This window comes from Microcebus murinus, chromosome X (genome assembly GCF_040939455.1).
Source record: "Microcebus murinus isolate Inina chromosome X, M.murinus_Inina_mat1.0, whole genome shotgun sequence".
Classification (NCBI taxonomy): Eukaryota; Metazoa; Chordata; class Mammalia; order Primates; family Cheirogaleidae; genus Microcebus; species Microcebus murinus.
Window position 1 is genome coordinate 15,867,314 of NC_134136.1, and position 16,705 is coordinate 15,884,018.

The 16,705-nt window shown below is 36.5% G+C and overlaps 1 protein-coding gene across 1 annotated transcript in view; it reads right to left on the reverse strand.

The window, feature by feature from the left end:
- CHM (CHM Rab escort protein) overlaps positions 1-7,274 on the reverse strand; it is a 189,021-nt gene extending 181,747 nt beyond the window's left edge. The window contains exon 1 of the mRNA XM_012784563.3: positions 7,209-7,274. Coding sequence (XP_012640017.1) covers positions 7,209-7,257 — 49 coding nt within the window. The 5' untranslated portion in view covers positions 7,258-7,274. The remainder of the gene's footprint in view (positions 1-7,208) is intronic.
- Positions 7,275-16,705: the final 9,431 nt, after the last annotated feature.

The window sequence follows — 16,705 nt, forward strand, 5'->3', positions numbered from 1 at the left end:
TTACAAACTGACACAGATGTCATGATGCTGTCAACAATAAGGAACTGACATCATGAGGCTTTTATAGGCACTAAGGATTTTAATGTCAACAGTGGTAACTCTCCAAAATGAGAGACCAACCACAAATCTAGGACAAACTGATCTAATTTTGATAGTATAAGTATTTCTTCACTTGGAAGAATCCAACAAGCTCAATCTAATACCTAAGCTTTAGCCAGGACTTCAGTCTTAACTGTTTGACATAGGTCAAATGTAGCTAAGCCTCAGGCTCCAAGTTTGTAAAATGGAAATGATACAATATCCACCACAGATAAAGTTATTGTGAGAATTAAATAACACACTTTAAGGGCTTAGCACAGTGGTTGACATATAACAAATACTAAAGAATATTTTTCATGTATTTGACAGTGTGTTGTAGGTACTAAAATCAATTATCTAATTGTCATTTATTTTGCTTACATGGCTCATGCCAAAGTAATACAGTTTATAGAAAATAAGGATTAGAACCTATAGCTTAGTATCTTTCTTATATACCTCATATCCATGTATAAAACTTTATTTCTCTATACTTCAGCTTGTATAAACTGTTCCATGATAATGATTTCAAATCTATATAAAGTAGTATAACAAATGTGCAAATTTAGATCAAAAAAATATGACCCCAAATATTTCAAAACAATATAAAATGACTAAAACTGCCATTAACTAATGGCCATTATAACTCAATAAGAACACTGGTCTGGACAAAAAGGACATGTGAAAATACCAATAAGGAGAAAAAGAAGACTTTAGTACTTTTTACAATGTGATAAAAACCAAGTTAGTCAAGTAGTACATTACCAACTTCAGCTCTTGGTAAAATCCAACATGAAACACTTACATTAAGGCAGGGCATGGTGGCTCAGGCCTATAATCCTAGCACTCTGGGAGGCCGAGGCGGGCAGATTACTCAAGGTCAGGAGTTCGAAACCAGCCTGATCAAGAGTGAGACCCTGTCTCTACTATAAACAGAAAGAAATTAATTGGCCAACTAATATATATATAGAAAAAAAATTAGCGGGGCATGGTGGCACATGCCTGTAGTCCCAGCTACTTGGGAGGCTGAGGCAGTAGGATTGCTTGAGTCCAGGAGTTTGAGGTTGCTGTGAGCTAGTAGGCTGACACCACAGCACTCACTCTAGCATGGGCAACAAAGTGAGACTCTGTCTCAAAAAAAAAAAAAAAAAAAGAAAGAAAAGAAAAGAAGAGAAAAGAAAAGAAAAAAGAAAGAAACACTTACATTAAGCACCACACTGGTCAAGCTGCCCCTGGTCTCTTATTTGCAAACTATTAAAAAAAATAGCCTTATTATGAAAACAAGCTAACTTTCATAATCATGCTCTGATAAATCAATATCTGTGATATATTATCATCTCTTTTTACACTGCCATTTTATGAAATTTTTTTAAAAAGCAAAAAAATAAGAAATCAATCTTTCAAAGTGTCCTCATTTCATTGGCGACAATTAAATGTCCCCCAAATGTTTCCAATCTCTGTATACTGTATGTTACAAAATGGGCACTGATGGTGATTTTTAGTCTATTTTACTTTTAAATCTATTTACATATGTAATAGGCACAGCCTAAGTTTTCAGTTAAAAGTCTTTGCACTTAAACTGAATAGCAGATGATTTAGCATGAGTTAACAGGTCAATTATATGGAATTATAATTGTTTCTGTGCATTGGGATTTTATGTTAAACATTAGAATGTGATGGTGAGCATCCATATTTGATTTTAATTGCTGTAACCTGAGTTATCAAAAACATCATGAGAACACTGGAGAACATAAGAAAATGACATGAGGCATGGGAAATGAAAACGATGCTATAGAGGGAACTGCAGTAACAGATGCGGCTCTCTCTGAGGGACTGGCTCAAATTTATGATTTACAGAGAAGGGTAAGCATCTCCCAGTGAGTCTTCTCCAGAGTTAGATAATTCTCTTTACTTTTCTAAGTATTGAGAGCAGAAAAGACATGCTCTTCCATCAATAAATGCCTGAAGAAGTACAAAGCATTTTTCAGAACAACAAAATCTGTAGGCTTTCTTTAGCATTTCTTACACTGACAAGGAAATGTTTCATACTATGCCCCAAATAAGACAAATGCTCAATCTATTAAAAAAAAAACTATAAGCAAAACAAATGATAAATAATGCAAGCTGGTGAACAAAATACAAGGAAAAAAAGCCTGTAAACCACCAGTTAAGAAATCTGATAGAAATAGTGGTAACAGACACAGTTTTTCCCACCAAACAGCCAATGAGAAGAGGAAGATGAATCAAATACTTGAATCTTTCCATGGCTCACCATGAAAATCATGAGCCCTTCCTGGAAAGCATTCAGACAGTAGTAATGGTAACAAAAGCACCTCAATATGGCATTATGGGCCATAAAAATCAACTACATTTTCTGAGCACCTACTAACAATTTTATAGGAATTATTTCATTGAATTCTCAACACAGCTCTGTGAAGTTTATCCTATTTAGAGATTAAAAATTGAATCTTAAAGAAATTAAGGACCATGTCTATGGTGGCACAAGAGGCATAACTGGGATTCAAATCCAGTCTATCTGATTCCAGAGCCACACTATCAATTGCCACATTATACTGCTCAAATGAGATACAGATGTCAAAATTAAAAAAAAAATGTATGGAAGGTTCAGCATTTGTAAAACTAAACAACTTTCGAAATACCATTTTCACTCCTACTATGTTATTGAGTTGACCGATATTCTCTGGACTTTACATCTTTTGCCCCTGTCCCATCCATCCATCCATCCATCCATCCATCCATCCATCCATCCATCCATCCATCCATCTATCTATATAACATTCATCCTTACTACCTTAATTACATGTATTTTGATATATTTATCTCTTTTTTAAAAATGCTGGAATTTCATCATCCACAAATAGGTAGTATCTTGCAATTTAAAAAAATCCCACTCTAGACAATAGGTGTGTGGATTTTGGAAATACAGGGTAAGGAAGTATGGATATCCTGTGAGGTAAGAACCACATACAGGCATCCTTGGAGAATATTAAAGGAGATATATAGGAAAACACTTGTGTTGAGTCTGGTACAAATGATTATTTGGTAATTATTAGTGTTCATGACACATCCTGCAACATTACTATTCTCCAAAGTTTAGAGAAGTGAAGCTACTCCACCACCATTATAAACACTATAGTCAATGAGCTATGTGAGCCAAGGTTAACTACCTTAATGTTTCAATTCACCATCAAGGAATGAGACTGCAAGCTGCCTATGTGACCTTTCCTGAGAAAAGTAGCTTATCATTTTCAAGAGAATGTTTTTATAATCATCCATTTCAATAGAAAAATTTCTAAAGTCTATTAAACACTGACTTGACTTCTTTAAAAAACTATACAGAATTTAGTCTTTTCTCAAGGATGGAGTATCATAACTAGGCATACACAATGGAAATTATAGATCTGGCAGATCCACATCTTAGAGATTATCTAATTCAAATCTCACTTCACATCTGTGCAAACTGATGTTCCAAGAAATTTTGCAAGTTGCCTAAAGTCACACAGTAGGAAGGTCATTTGATTACCATACACCGTGCCACCACATCTATTATTGTACTATGCTGAGCACTATCTAGCAAAGTAGTCAGGATTTAGGGCAATATCTCTTATAATTTCCCCTACATTTGTTATTTTTGTTATCCCTTCTCTTTTCCCATAATCTTTAACAATAAAACTCTAGGAGGGTTCGATGGCTCATACTTGTAATTCAAGCACTTTGGGAGACTGAGGTGGGAAGATCACTTGAGGCCAAGAGTTCAAGACCAAACTGAGCAAGATGGCAAGAATCTGTCTCTACAAAAAAAAAATTTTAATTAGCCAGACATGGTGGCCCATACCTGCTGCCCTAGCTACTTGGGAAACTGAGACAGGATTGCTTGAGCCCAGGAGTTCAAAGCTGCAGTTTGCTATTATCTCACCACTGCACTCCAGATTAGGCAACAGAGCAAGACCCTGCCTCTAAAAAAAACTGAAAAAAAAATTTTAAAAGACTGCTAAATCAAAAAGCATCTATATGCTTATCCTCTGCAGGAAAAAAATTAAGCTAGGCTACTCAACTGCCCATGTTAGAGGAAACACTCCAAAAGATAATGTGTGTGGTGTGCTTTAAAAAGGAAAGGGATACAAAGTGAATCTCTATATAGACTTCAGAAAGAAAAGAGGATGCAATCAAAAGCCTACATTGTCTTAAACACCTTTGGGTATAGGACTGTCAGGAAGCCAAAAATTTCCTGAGAATAGGCAATACAGTAAACTTCACAAGGACAGGGACTAGGTTCTCAATAAATATGGGTTGAATACCCTAATAAATGAGGGTTTGTCACTACACTAAATGGTACCAGGCCATTGTGCTGTTTGATGTAGGTTTGGATTTTAGGTATTTCTTTCTTCCCTTTCCTATACAGATATGAACTGCTACTTACACCTCTAATAGTGCCCCCCCAAACATAGTCTTTACAGAAATTGATAATACTCACTTTATCTTCCAATGGAATGATGCTAATATGTCCTGAACTTCCTAGAATTATTTCTAAAATAAGAATGAATATATTCTAAGTGAAGACCTGAGGGATTTCCCTATGCATGAAGCATGCCAATATTATCACATATGCCTTATAACTTCTACCTTGCCTGTTCTTCTGTTGAGTTCTTGGCTGTGTTGCAGATTAGACAAGCTGCCAGATAAGTCACCTCCAGAGAGATGTTATGTTACTGAGACTATTTTTAACCTAAAACCAATGATATGTCTCCACAACCCTCAAAATTGTCAAATGACTTTTTAAATGGCAAAATATCCTGAAAATGGTAATTGTGGACCAAAGCTGAAGACCATTTAGACACATGATTTACATCCATTTTTGTCCTCTCCTTTGAGACTAAGTTGGCCCTCCTTCTTTATTCCATTTTCTTCTCTTTTTCCACAGTTCAAATACTTTATCTTACTCCTCTGCCTCTGTGTGTTCAAGAGATATTTCCTATATTTTCTGATCAGAAAGCAATGGGCTTAACTACGAAAATACAAACAGAACTTCATTTTTTTCCATAATCTCTTGAAAATAGGATCTTAAGAAGTTTCCACCTGTTACAGAAAATGAAAATACAAATTAATCAAGATCAAAGGGATTATAAAATATTATTCTCAGATGATTCTACTTGATGAAGCAATTGTCCCTTGATGCCATTTTAACTGGAACTAAATCTGCTAAAAGAAAAACTACATCTAAGAGCCTATTTCATGTCTCTGATTCATGCATAATTAACTGTGCTTCTGTTATTAAAACCAAATCTGTGAAACACTGCTTTTCCTATAATTTACTCAAAGTGGTACTTAAATAAAGCAAACACATTTTAAAGGCTACTTTCAGCAAACTATTTCAAAAGAGATACATTCCAAACACATTAACAAATAATTCCAATTAAGTAATTAATTTTAAAACCCTCAAGTTCCTAGGTAACAGAAAGGCAAAAATACAGAACTCAAGTATGGTATAACAACTATTCTAAAATGGATATTGTTCTCAGTTTTAGGATAGACTGGAAAGAAAAAAACAGTCTACTGGCCCTTCCAGCTGTCACTCAACCTCTGTTCATAGTAGCTACAGCCAGGTTATCTGCAGCCATGCAGATATTTTCAGGCTGGGAATAAACATATCCTCACTATTGTGAAAAAAAAATTACCCAGGTATTTTTGGTTCAGACAATATCTTAAAGGCTATATAGCTTATCCACCTATATTCAAAAACAAGGAAACTGAGGCTCAGAGATTAAGTGCCTGTCCCTCTCAATTCCAGCAACTCACATAACTATTTAATGGTCCAGCAAGGTATGGAACCAAGTTTTCCCAATTATTTCTATTAACATGGGTCAGCTGTGAGGGTCAGAATAATTGGCTCTCTTTCTGGGAGGGAACGGGCCTTTGGAAACTTACCAGTTGTGTGATCTTGAGCAAATTATTATACAACCTTTCAATCCCTCTTTTCCTCACCTATAAAAGGTAGAGAATATCTAACAAGGTTCTGAGGCTTATGTTCAGCTTCTAAAGTGCTTAGCACATTGATTAAGAAATTATAAGCACTCAAAAACTAGTAGCTATTATTTTCACCCTCACCCTGGAAACATGGCTGCTCCCACTCTTTGAGAAGAACTGAATTCATTAACACAATGGACAAGGTCCCATCCACCAGAGCTTCTCCGGCCTACCACATTCTACAGACAGAAAACGTCACCCAATAACCTATTTCATACTATCTAAAATTCATCTCTTACACTGTTAAGAAAAACAAAATGTCAATCGCTGCCAAATGTCTTCTGCCAAGTGTTGTATGTTAAATTTGTTAAACTAGAAATTGCAGGGGAGTTTCTGGCTTCACCCAAAACATAGAGAACAAGCGATGGAAAACAAGGGGAAGATAAGGTCACACACCAGGACCTTGGAACTCAGGATCTGGAACTCAGCACATTTAGTTGTGGGTGGATAGGTAGGTGGTAGAAAGCAAAGTGCTTTCCTTCAGCAACATAAAGCAGGAATAATGGCTACCTGAACAAAATACAATTCCCCAGGCTTCTCAACACAATAGAATAGAATCCGTTTCCTTTCCCTAGTAAATTAATACACACGCGGGCAATAACTGAGCATGTTTCTTGTAAAACTGAGGATTAAGCTATATCCGAGCTGCACTGTACCCTAGGATCATATGAATATATGGAAAAGTCGTATGAAATGGCGAGACAAAATGGGATTATCACCTTGAAATCAACAAGGAAGAATCATTGTCATGCCAAAGGCGTCTCCATTGATAAAATCCCGATCCTCCATTCTTATGACACTGCAAACCCACCTCCCTCTAAGGAAATTAACAGGAATCACCGCAGCAACCAACCTCAGCAATCGCCATCGACCACATCGACCCTTACTCAAATGGCGCTAAGCATCGCGGGTGCAAGCCCCTCCCTGGAGCTGCCAAGTCCTGCGGTGACTCCAGACTACCTCACTTCCTTTCTGTCCTCCCATGCTCGACCCCTGGCATTTCTCGCCAACTCTCGCCACTGACAGAAAAAGTATGAACAACACAGATTTCCTACACTTTGTCCAGGGAGTACCAGGGCCACACATACCCGTCCCTATTACGATCACATCAAACTCCGAAGGGAGATTATCCGCCATCTTGACAGGAAATGTGTCATATGATTGTTGCTTGTGGAAATGAGATCAAGTTGAGCATTCCTTCGGTAGAAGGCGGAAGGGAAAACAGTGCATTCTGGTTATTGTAGTTTTGGGTGGAGGCTACAAGTAGGCTACGACGGTATTATATTTGAAATGTTTACGTGAAATCTAAAAGCTCGACTCATTTTCCATGCTGAGTGCAGTAGGTCACTTAGACTGGAGGGTTGAGGTAGGAAAGAGATGTAGATTTTTATTCCGCTGGCAAGGATGAACGTGGGAAGACTTGGGTACCCACTGGCAATGTTGAAGCAAAAATTGTTAGGAGACGCGGAAGGCGGAGTGAAATTGAAAGGGGCTTGCTCTGTGAACAAGAGAGATTTTCATTCCAGCCAGGAAAACTGTCCTCTTGCGAGTCTGTACTTTCGTGTTGGCCCCTGAGGCACGGTTTTTCACACCGATACTTTCAAACTATATTCCGTATCTTTTTTGTTTCTGTATCTCCCCGAGAAAAACCTCTCACCCTAGTTTCGCCAAAATCACCACGTCCGCATTTGTTCTACTTAGTCCAAACAGCCAACTTGACAATATATATTTGCAAAATTAAACTTGCTTTACAGGAGGAAAAAAAAGATATGAAAGCATAGTGGATGCTTAATAAGCGTTTGTTTAGTCTGAATCTGATTTTCCGCACGAATAAGACGAGTTCATGAAAGATTCTCCTAATAAGCTACTGGAGAAATGATTAGGATAAAATGGCCTCTATATTAAAGTAACTCCATTTGATGAGGGGCTTTAGGTGGCCTTAGTCAAACAGCTAACATAACTCTCGTAAGTATTTTCAAGGTGTGTTGCTTCCCATCCCCCATTATTTAAAACAGTTTTTCTGTCTGACAGCACTGGGGGGGGGACGGAAGGGGGTGCATGAGAATGAGTGAGAATACTTTTTTGAGCCCAGAAATCACTTGTGTAGTTATTTTTCAAAAATTTCACGATAAATCAAATAAGGGGTGCAATAGTGGACCTTCTCCAACACCACCTGTCCTCTGAGATGCTTGGGGTTCCCCGGACACATTGTTTACTTTCCAGTCTTTGTGATCATGCTCATGCTGTTCCTTCAGTAGAGATGATCTTCCCATTCTCTAGATAACATTTATCTCCAAGATTCTGCTCTGCTCAGCTTCCACCTTCTCCTCCTTTCACCTCCTTCCCATATTGGCTAAGTTCCCCTACACGATGCTACCATTCTGTCATAACCTGCCATATTGCACTGAAATTGTTTGCATTTATATCACTTCCTACAGAGTACACATACTCTCACACATACACAAAAATACACACCCAGATTTACAACACCATAAATTATAAGCCCCTATACAGTATGACAGAGACCATATCTTGTTTCTCTTTTTGCCTCCTGCACCTAACCTAAACCTGGTGCATAGTAAGGATTCAATAGATGTTTGATGAACTGAATTTAATTCTGATTGTCCTAATAGGTGGTGAGCACAATGGGGACAGGGACTCACCTTTATATCTGCCATGATTATTATGTCTTATATTTTGAGGATGTTCAGTATGTTTGTTAATTGTCAAAAGTTCCATGAAAACTCTTTAAAACTGTATTTTGCTGGGGTTTTCTTGCTGCATTTCTCTTGCATTTTGCTATAATAATTGTATGTATTTTACTAATTTCTTGTATGGATTATCCTGCTGTATTAAACAATTCTCTTGTGATATGGTCCTCTGATTGATGCTTCAGATTCCTCTAAAAAGTATAATGTATTGTTCCATAAATCACTCTGCCTTTTGCCATGGTATGAAAAGAAAGTTTTGAGTATTATCAGAAGTGAAATAGATCTTATCTGTAGGACTCTTGATACATAAGTAGAAATGGAAATTAAATTAAATAAGGTTCTTAGAACTATATTTGGCTGGTAGTAAGTACTCAGTAATGTTGTTAGTACTAGTAGTGGTAGCAGCAGTAGTAGCAATCATTGTGAGCATGTGTGATATACCAATTTCACCAATCATATTTGCAAAAATGAAAAGATTGATAACATACAGTATTGGTAAAGGTATCAGGAAGCAGGAACACTCATACACTAGTGGGAGTGTAAGTTGGTACAATTTTTTTGGATGACAATTTGGCAGTATCTGTCAACATATTAAATGCTTGTACTTGGTGATTTAGCATTTTCTCCTTTAGAATGTATCCTACAGACTGCTTAACTTTGTTTATTTGTATTTTCAAGGATATAACACCATATATCATTTTGAGATTTTGCCAACTTTTGAGTTTTAAATTCATGTGACTAATAAATTACTTTTCATGTTAATCGTTAGAGATGAAGCATCATAGCATAAATAATCTGTTCTTAAATAAAATATAAATTCTTTCCTCCCAAGATGGCTTGGATATTAAACATAAACATATTTGAGAAAGGCTTATATTAACCCATGGATTATGAAAGTTAGTAGTAGGAGGACAGGGATATTTGTTCACCGAACTATCCCAAGCAACTGGAAGAGAGCCTGTAATATAATAGAAGCTTAATAAATATTTCTTAAATGTCAAAGGGCTGGAGATCTACGATACTCTCCTATAAAGCCCTTTTTAATACCATGGTCAGCCTTTTTCTTAAAGCCTTTTCCCAAATGTGTTCTGGCCAAAACAATTCTATAGAATATTAGCAGGAATTTCATCATCAAATATAGTTAGAAAGCAATTAAAGTTAAAAGATTTCTTTACAGGAGGACTTTTTCAAATGTTATAATACATATACATATGAACTTTGAGGATTTCATAATAACTTTTAAACCGTAGTACACACTCTGGGAAACACTAGGCTGGACTATTTATTAGTCTGACCGAGTTTGATATTTCTCATGTTCTCATAGATGATGTGATTGCCCCAATATCAGTAGGACATGCACAGCAAAATGTTTTCTAGGAGTGGTAATGAGCCAGACACACAAGAATTATTACATACCCTTCCTGGATGTCGTAGTACAGTTTATGCTCCAGCAGTCACATAATTTTACACACATGTACATGCACACACACACGTACACACACACACAAACTGCATCCACTACCATGGAATCTCATTGTCAACATATTATAAACAACCAGACAGATCTTCTACCATAAATAAAATCAGATATGTCAGATGAATCTGTAATATCCTAAATTATTTAAGAGAGCTCCTTAGAAAATAGTTATGTCTGTAAAAGTGTATATCCCTTAACACTGTGAAAAATGAGCAACAATTCAGGAAGTAGATTATTAACACTTTATTACAAGTTCCAGGCTTTAAAAGAAAAAAATTAATGCAGAACTAGTGTTAGAGCTTGCTTTGAATTAAAAGTTTTGTCTCTAAGCCTATGATTATAGTGGTGGTAAAAATTCATAAGCACAAATACTCTAGATAATAAAACATACTTAAAAATGGAGAAAGTCCACTCCACTGGAGAAAAGTAACCTCAAATTACATGTAGTACTTTTGTGAGCTTACACACCCCTTGAAGAATTTTACAGTGTACCCAGATGAAGTTAAACTTTTCCATTTCAAACATGTACAAATACTATTCCATCATACCATTTTATGTTTATAAAAATTCAATTTCTTTGAGTTCCTGTTTATTTCCCTCTTTAAAAGATCATCAATGTCATGACAGCAATCATTTCCACTATATTAGAAATATCTTTTAAGGTGCTACTTTTAGTAACAAAATGATTATTTGTACTATTGTATCTGTTAGCTTCTTCAATACAGAAATATTCGGAACACATTTCCACTTTTCATAGTCCTTGCAAAACAAAACAAAACATAAAACTATGAATAATTTTGTGGGAATTACATGAACCTTTATAGAAAGTCTTGCTGTTCTTCTTTTAGCTGTTTAATTGTAATGTCACAGTAACAGAAAGCAGCATACCCAATTCTGCATGGATGAATAAGCACATTCAATAAGGAAGATTTAACAGAGTAAATCAAACACTGGATTAAACATTTTCTGCATAACAGACCACAAAATGGGCATTCATTTTACCAATGGATCGTTGGCATTAGAAGCGAATAGAAGTGCGCACGGACATAATTAAACTGAATATTCAGTGGCCTGATTGCAAAGTTTCCTAATATTTTATCAAACTAACATCCAGTTAATTAGAATTGCCTAAACATATTCACACACACACATTGAAAAGATTAAGTATAAACACTATTCATTTGCATTTCATCGTTTAATAAATTCATTTGTTTTCTTCTGTTTTATTATCCCCAAAGTTTGAATGTAGTACATTTTCTGTATGGCTTCACAAAGTAAAAAGTTCAAACACAGGGAAATATGCAATATGGAGTGGTTTCACATGTAATTGTATTTTATTTTTCATTTCTGATAAAATAAAATTATTAAAGATATATTTTAATCTCAAAGTGCAAGCTATTTCCCCGAAATTTGCTGACAAAACCTCACCTCTGAATTTATTACATGGCTACTTATAGTAAAATTTTAAAATAGCCTGCTATTTTTGTATAAGTAGTTTCTCCTATTATTTGTGTTTTATTAGTTCATTTTCTTTTTACTATAATGCATTCATGTTTTATTTCAATGCAGAGCATTTTTAATTAGTCTTTATCAAGAAATGGCTGAATAACCCAGATTCAAAGCTTTTTATTCTCTCTAATTCTCAAAGATAATGTTTAATTAAGTCTATGTATGACTCAACCATTAAGAATACGAAGAATCGCTTCATATTTGGACTAACTTTGTGATAAGTTTGAATATAACGAGGTCATTTGAACTGTATTTTATATTTCATGTAGGTATAGAACAGGAATTTGGAAAGAAATAGATGACACACCTACTAAAAAGCAGCTATTGTCTCTGTATTTCTGTGATATTGCTGTCTACCATTGCCACAGTACCTTCTCGTGGAAGCTACCCTTCCCATAGCCCTGCCAAAAGTTAGCAGTCATGTTTTCAATACCACGTGACTTTAAGCCTCTAACCACAGCTGAATGAAGAACAAAGAAGAAAACTGACCTAAGAGAATCCATGGCTTGCAAAGATTTATGCCTAGCCTTGCAGCCTGTTTTAAAAAGATAACCTGGGCCAATCAGATTCCCTTCCCAGGAAATTCTTTAAAAATGCTATAGATAGAAGATGCAATATAACAGAAGCTGAAAGAAAGGACTGAGATTTGTCTTGATGTAAAATGGGCTAGAGCAGCCATTATACGAGGCATCCATCTTGTATATGGGCCACAGTCAAGATGAATACTGAAGGAAGTCAGCTGGTAGAGAGAAAGGAGAGTGGAGTTGCATTGCAGAGAGATGTATAGTTGCCATGAGAGCAAGAGCAAGTTCCTGCTCTTGTGAGAGAAGAGCTTCAGTCTCAGTGTCATAAAGAATGGCTGTGTTTTGTTTTCTATCCTTTGATTCCTGCAAACTCTGTGAGTCCTTATAACAACAGCCCATTTTCTTAGTTAGCCAGGGTGAGCATTGCAAGCAAAAGATTTTTGAACAAAAGGTTTTAAAGCATGCATGTAGCCAAGCACAGAGATGGTTCTCTAAAACTGTTTCTCTACCTAAAAATTATAGCTGAAAAGAGTTTTTATAAATAACTGTTCAAATATTAGAGATATTGTAATCTAAATATTGATCAGGAAAATATGTTGAAATAACATATGTTGAAAATAAATCTTAAGTGATCTGTCTATACTTTGCATTCAGTTTAGTTCACAGCCAAATTATTCCAGGCAGTTAGAAAAAGCTATCCTATTTTAAAGATCCCTAGAGAAGTGTATTTCATTCTTTTTTGCCCCTTTCTTCACTGTTAGGAAACCCTATCAATGAAATATTGATTTCTATAATTTTTAATGTTAAGTTTGGCATTCTCAGTGATAGTATCACATTAATATGACATCATGAAATGATTAGAAATAAAACTGCTAAAACCAATTCAGCCTAGCATTCAAAACCCTCCATGGAATGGTTCCAATATATGCATGGTATCATAAGGGGTCAACTAAGGGGGACTCATAGGCTCCCTTGGCTTTGCAGAGAAGAAAAGAAAATGTTACTGTGGCAAATATTATAGAACTATCAAAACATGTGAAAATACAAAACACATTAATAGTGAAACCACAGTTGCAATCCTAATTTCCCTCAGCATTATACAAATTATAAATTTTTATCAAGATAGAAAAATAAAAACTGCTGCAGCCAGCCTCCAAGATGATCCCCATGGTCCCCACACCTTGGCATTAATGCCCTTGCATAGTACCTTCTCACATCAAACCAGCTGGCCTGTGTACAAATAAGATTTTGTAGAAATGATGGAGTGTGACTTCAGAGGGCAGTTCATTTAAGACACTTCAATTTCCACTTTACTCTATCTGGTATCACTCACTCTGGGAAAAGCCAGCTGCCAGTTCATGAGGACACTCAAGCAACTCTATGGAGAGGTCTATGTGGCAAGACCTTCTAGCCACATGCAGCAAGGAATCAAGACTTCTTGCCAATAGTCATGTTAATAAACCATGTTGGAAGTGAATCATCCAGCCCCAGTTAAACTTTGAGATGACTGCAGCTTCAGCTGACATCTTAACTGCAACTTCATGAGAGACCCTAAAGCAGAAGCACTCAACTAAGTTGCTCCTGAATTTCTGACTCACAGAAACTGTGAAATACTAAATGTTTATTATTTTTAAGATACGAAATTTTAGAATGATTTCTTATTCAGCAATAAATAACTTATAGAAAAATAAAGCACTATAATCCATGTGAAGATGACATTCCAGTCATGCCATCTCATGGAGAGAACTGCAACTGCTACATCCAAGAAATCTATGCCCCCACAGTATATCAAGTGTTTTAGTCAAGCCAAGGCCTAATCTCACCTTCCCAGCTTTATCTACCACTACTGCTCCCCTATCTATACTCTATAGTCTGGCAAAACTGATATATTCACTATTCCCTAAATGTTTGTATGTCTCCATGTCTTTCTTTAAATTATTTGCTCTGACTAAATAGCATTCTTTTTCTTTTTTTTTTTTTTTTTCCTGTCTATGCTGTAAAAATCACACAGTTCCTTCAAAATCCCCCTTAGGTGCCACTTGCTTCGTGCAAGCTTTACTGATCTCCCAAACTGGATGATATCTCTTCTTCCCTTTAAGTCCTTAGAAGTCAGGACTGTTTTAGTTCCAAGTGACAAAATCCCAACTTGAACTAGCTTAAGCAAAAAGGGAATTGCTTGGGTCACATAACTGGTATAGTCGAGGTGGCAATGGCTTAAGCATGACTGGGTCCTGAGGATCAAACAATGTTTACTTTCTCTCCCCACCCCCTCACCTTTCTCTCTGTCTCTTGGTCCTGCTTCCTTGATTCCCTGTGAACAGGATTCCATAGGCAGTCTCTCTAATTGTCAGGGAAAATAACTATTGGAAACACATACTGAAATTCTTACAGTTTGTTATGCAAAAACTAGAAAGCCTCTCTTTCTCTAGGTCCTTATATTAGAAGAATCTGATTGTTCCTGTATGTCAGGGTCCCAGCAGGAATTGAGGCCACACACAACCTCGGTAATTTGTTGGCAGGGTTTGGGGAAACCAACAAAGAATTGTGCAGCAATAACAACAAAAGATGTTGAGAAATATGATTTAGGAATTAATGAAACATGGCTCATAAGATCATTATTCTATTGTATAACCCAATAGTACTGTATTAAAGACAGAAACAGGAGTTTGCAGAGTTTTGCCCTGAAGGAATGTGTGAACTCAATGGTTCACTTATTAGAGGCTGCTATCATGGGAGAGCTCTCAAATCTCCGGTAGGAATGTTTTTCAGGAAGGCTTCCCGGTATCTCAAAATCTGTGAGCTTCCCTGAGTCTTGAAAGACAAGACAAGGCAAATATGGCCCACAAATGGGAGCTGGAGACAATGAGTGCACTTTGCCCACAGATGAGCCCCAGTGGTTATAAACAACCTGTTTTATAGAGGTGGATTTCCTGCTCTCTCCTGTCTTTCTACCTTTGAGTCCACCATAACTAATCAAAAAAATATAGAGTCACTATACCTCTTTTATTTTACCTTTGTTAATTGACAACTACATCTTAGAATTTAGAAGTTAATCCCTGAAAGACTTTGTACCTGTTTGTTCACCTAGATTTTTTTAGAAGCCCTTTGAGAGGATTTTTGACCCCAACCCACTACCTGTATCCCCTAGCAACAGCATTCCCTGATATGCAAATATATTACCCTGACAACTGGTAATTGATGTCTGTGATTATAAAAACCTGTATGAATCTAACCATATTGCTGGCATTTATGGGGATACACCAGTCTCCTGAGTACCCCACTGTGTTATATCTGATCTTTTTATATATATAAAACTATAAACTATACCTTAGTCTCTGTGTATTCTTTTATTTCTCTCTGTTGCCTATCAATTTCCTTATCCTCTGTGGAGACCCCTATCTTAGGGATTTGGCTCCATGGGGAGAAACAGCTGATCTCCTCACGGGCCTGCCTCAACTACTCCCCTGCAAAAAGAGAGCTGTTATCAACCCTAGGCCAGAAGGGGTAAGGAATGGTAACAATTATCTGAACCCAGAGAGGGTAGCTGTATGGAGAAGGCCACCTGACAGGTGCTGTGACTTCAGTAGAGGAATGTAGCCAATTCACAGAATTCTTGCAAGGAAAGAACCACATGACTAAATCTCTGACCTCATTTTACTCCCTTCTTTTTATTATTTCTCTGGACTCCCCATTATCCAAACCTAAGAAGAAGACAGGGGCGAAAGAAACCCACTGATGTATTTCATAAAGGTCAGCCTCCCAGAGATCACAGCAGAGAAGAAAAGAGTGGATAATAGGTCTGGAGTACTGAAGGAAAAATATCCAAGACACTGCTTGGGTCATGTGCCCACATATAAAACAATCACTGTGGCACAGAACAGGCTAGTCTGATTGGCTAGCTTGGGTCACATGGTCACTCAAAAGGTGGGGTTGAGGTGGGGCAAAGTGACCAATAATGAACAAAACTTTCAGAACTATAGGTTGACATAAGGGTGATACCTCAAAAGAAGTGATGTTGGTATAAATAGTATGTCCAATGAAAACCTAATGCTGCTTTAGACCTTTTGGGGGGAGCACTTATTAAATTCAGTATTAAATTATAGTTATTTCTGACTTCACTTATCTCACTTGCCAGATTGAAAGCTTCTAGAAAACACAACTTATGTTTTTTTGTGATCTTTGAGTCCCCTGCAGTACTGACCACAATGCCTATAACATGACGGTTCTTAAATAAAATTAATGAAATATTTTGTATATGTATTTTGAGAGCAGTTAAAAGAGATACAAGGTAAAACTCTTATTTTCATTCTATTTTGAGAAGTTTCATATGTTCCAAGTTAGCTCAGAGATGTCTTTTTAAAATC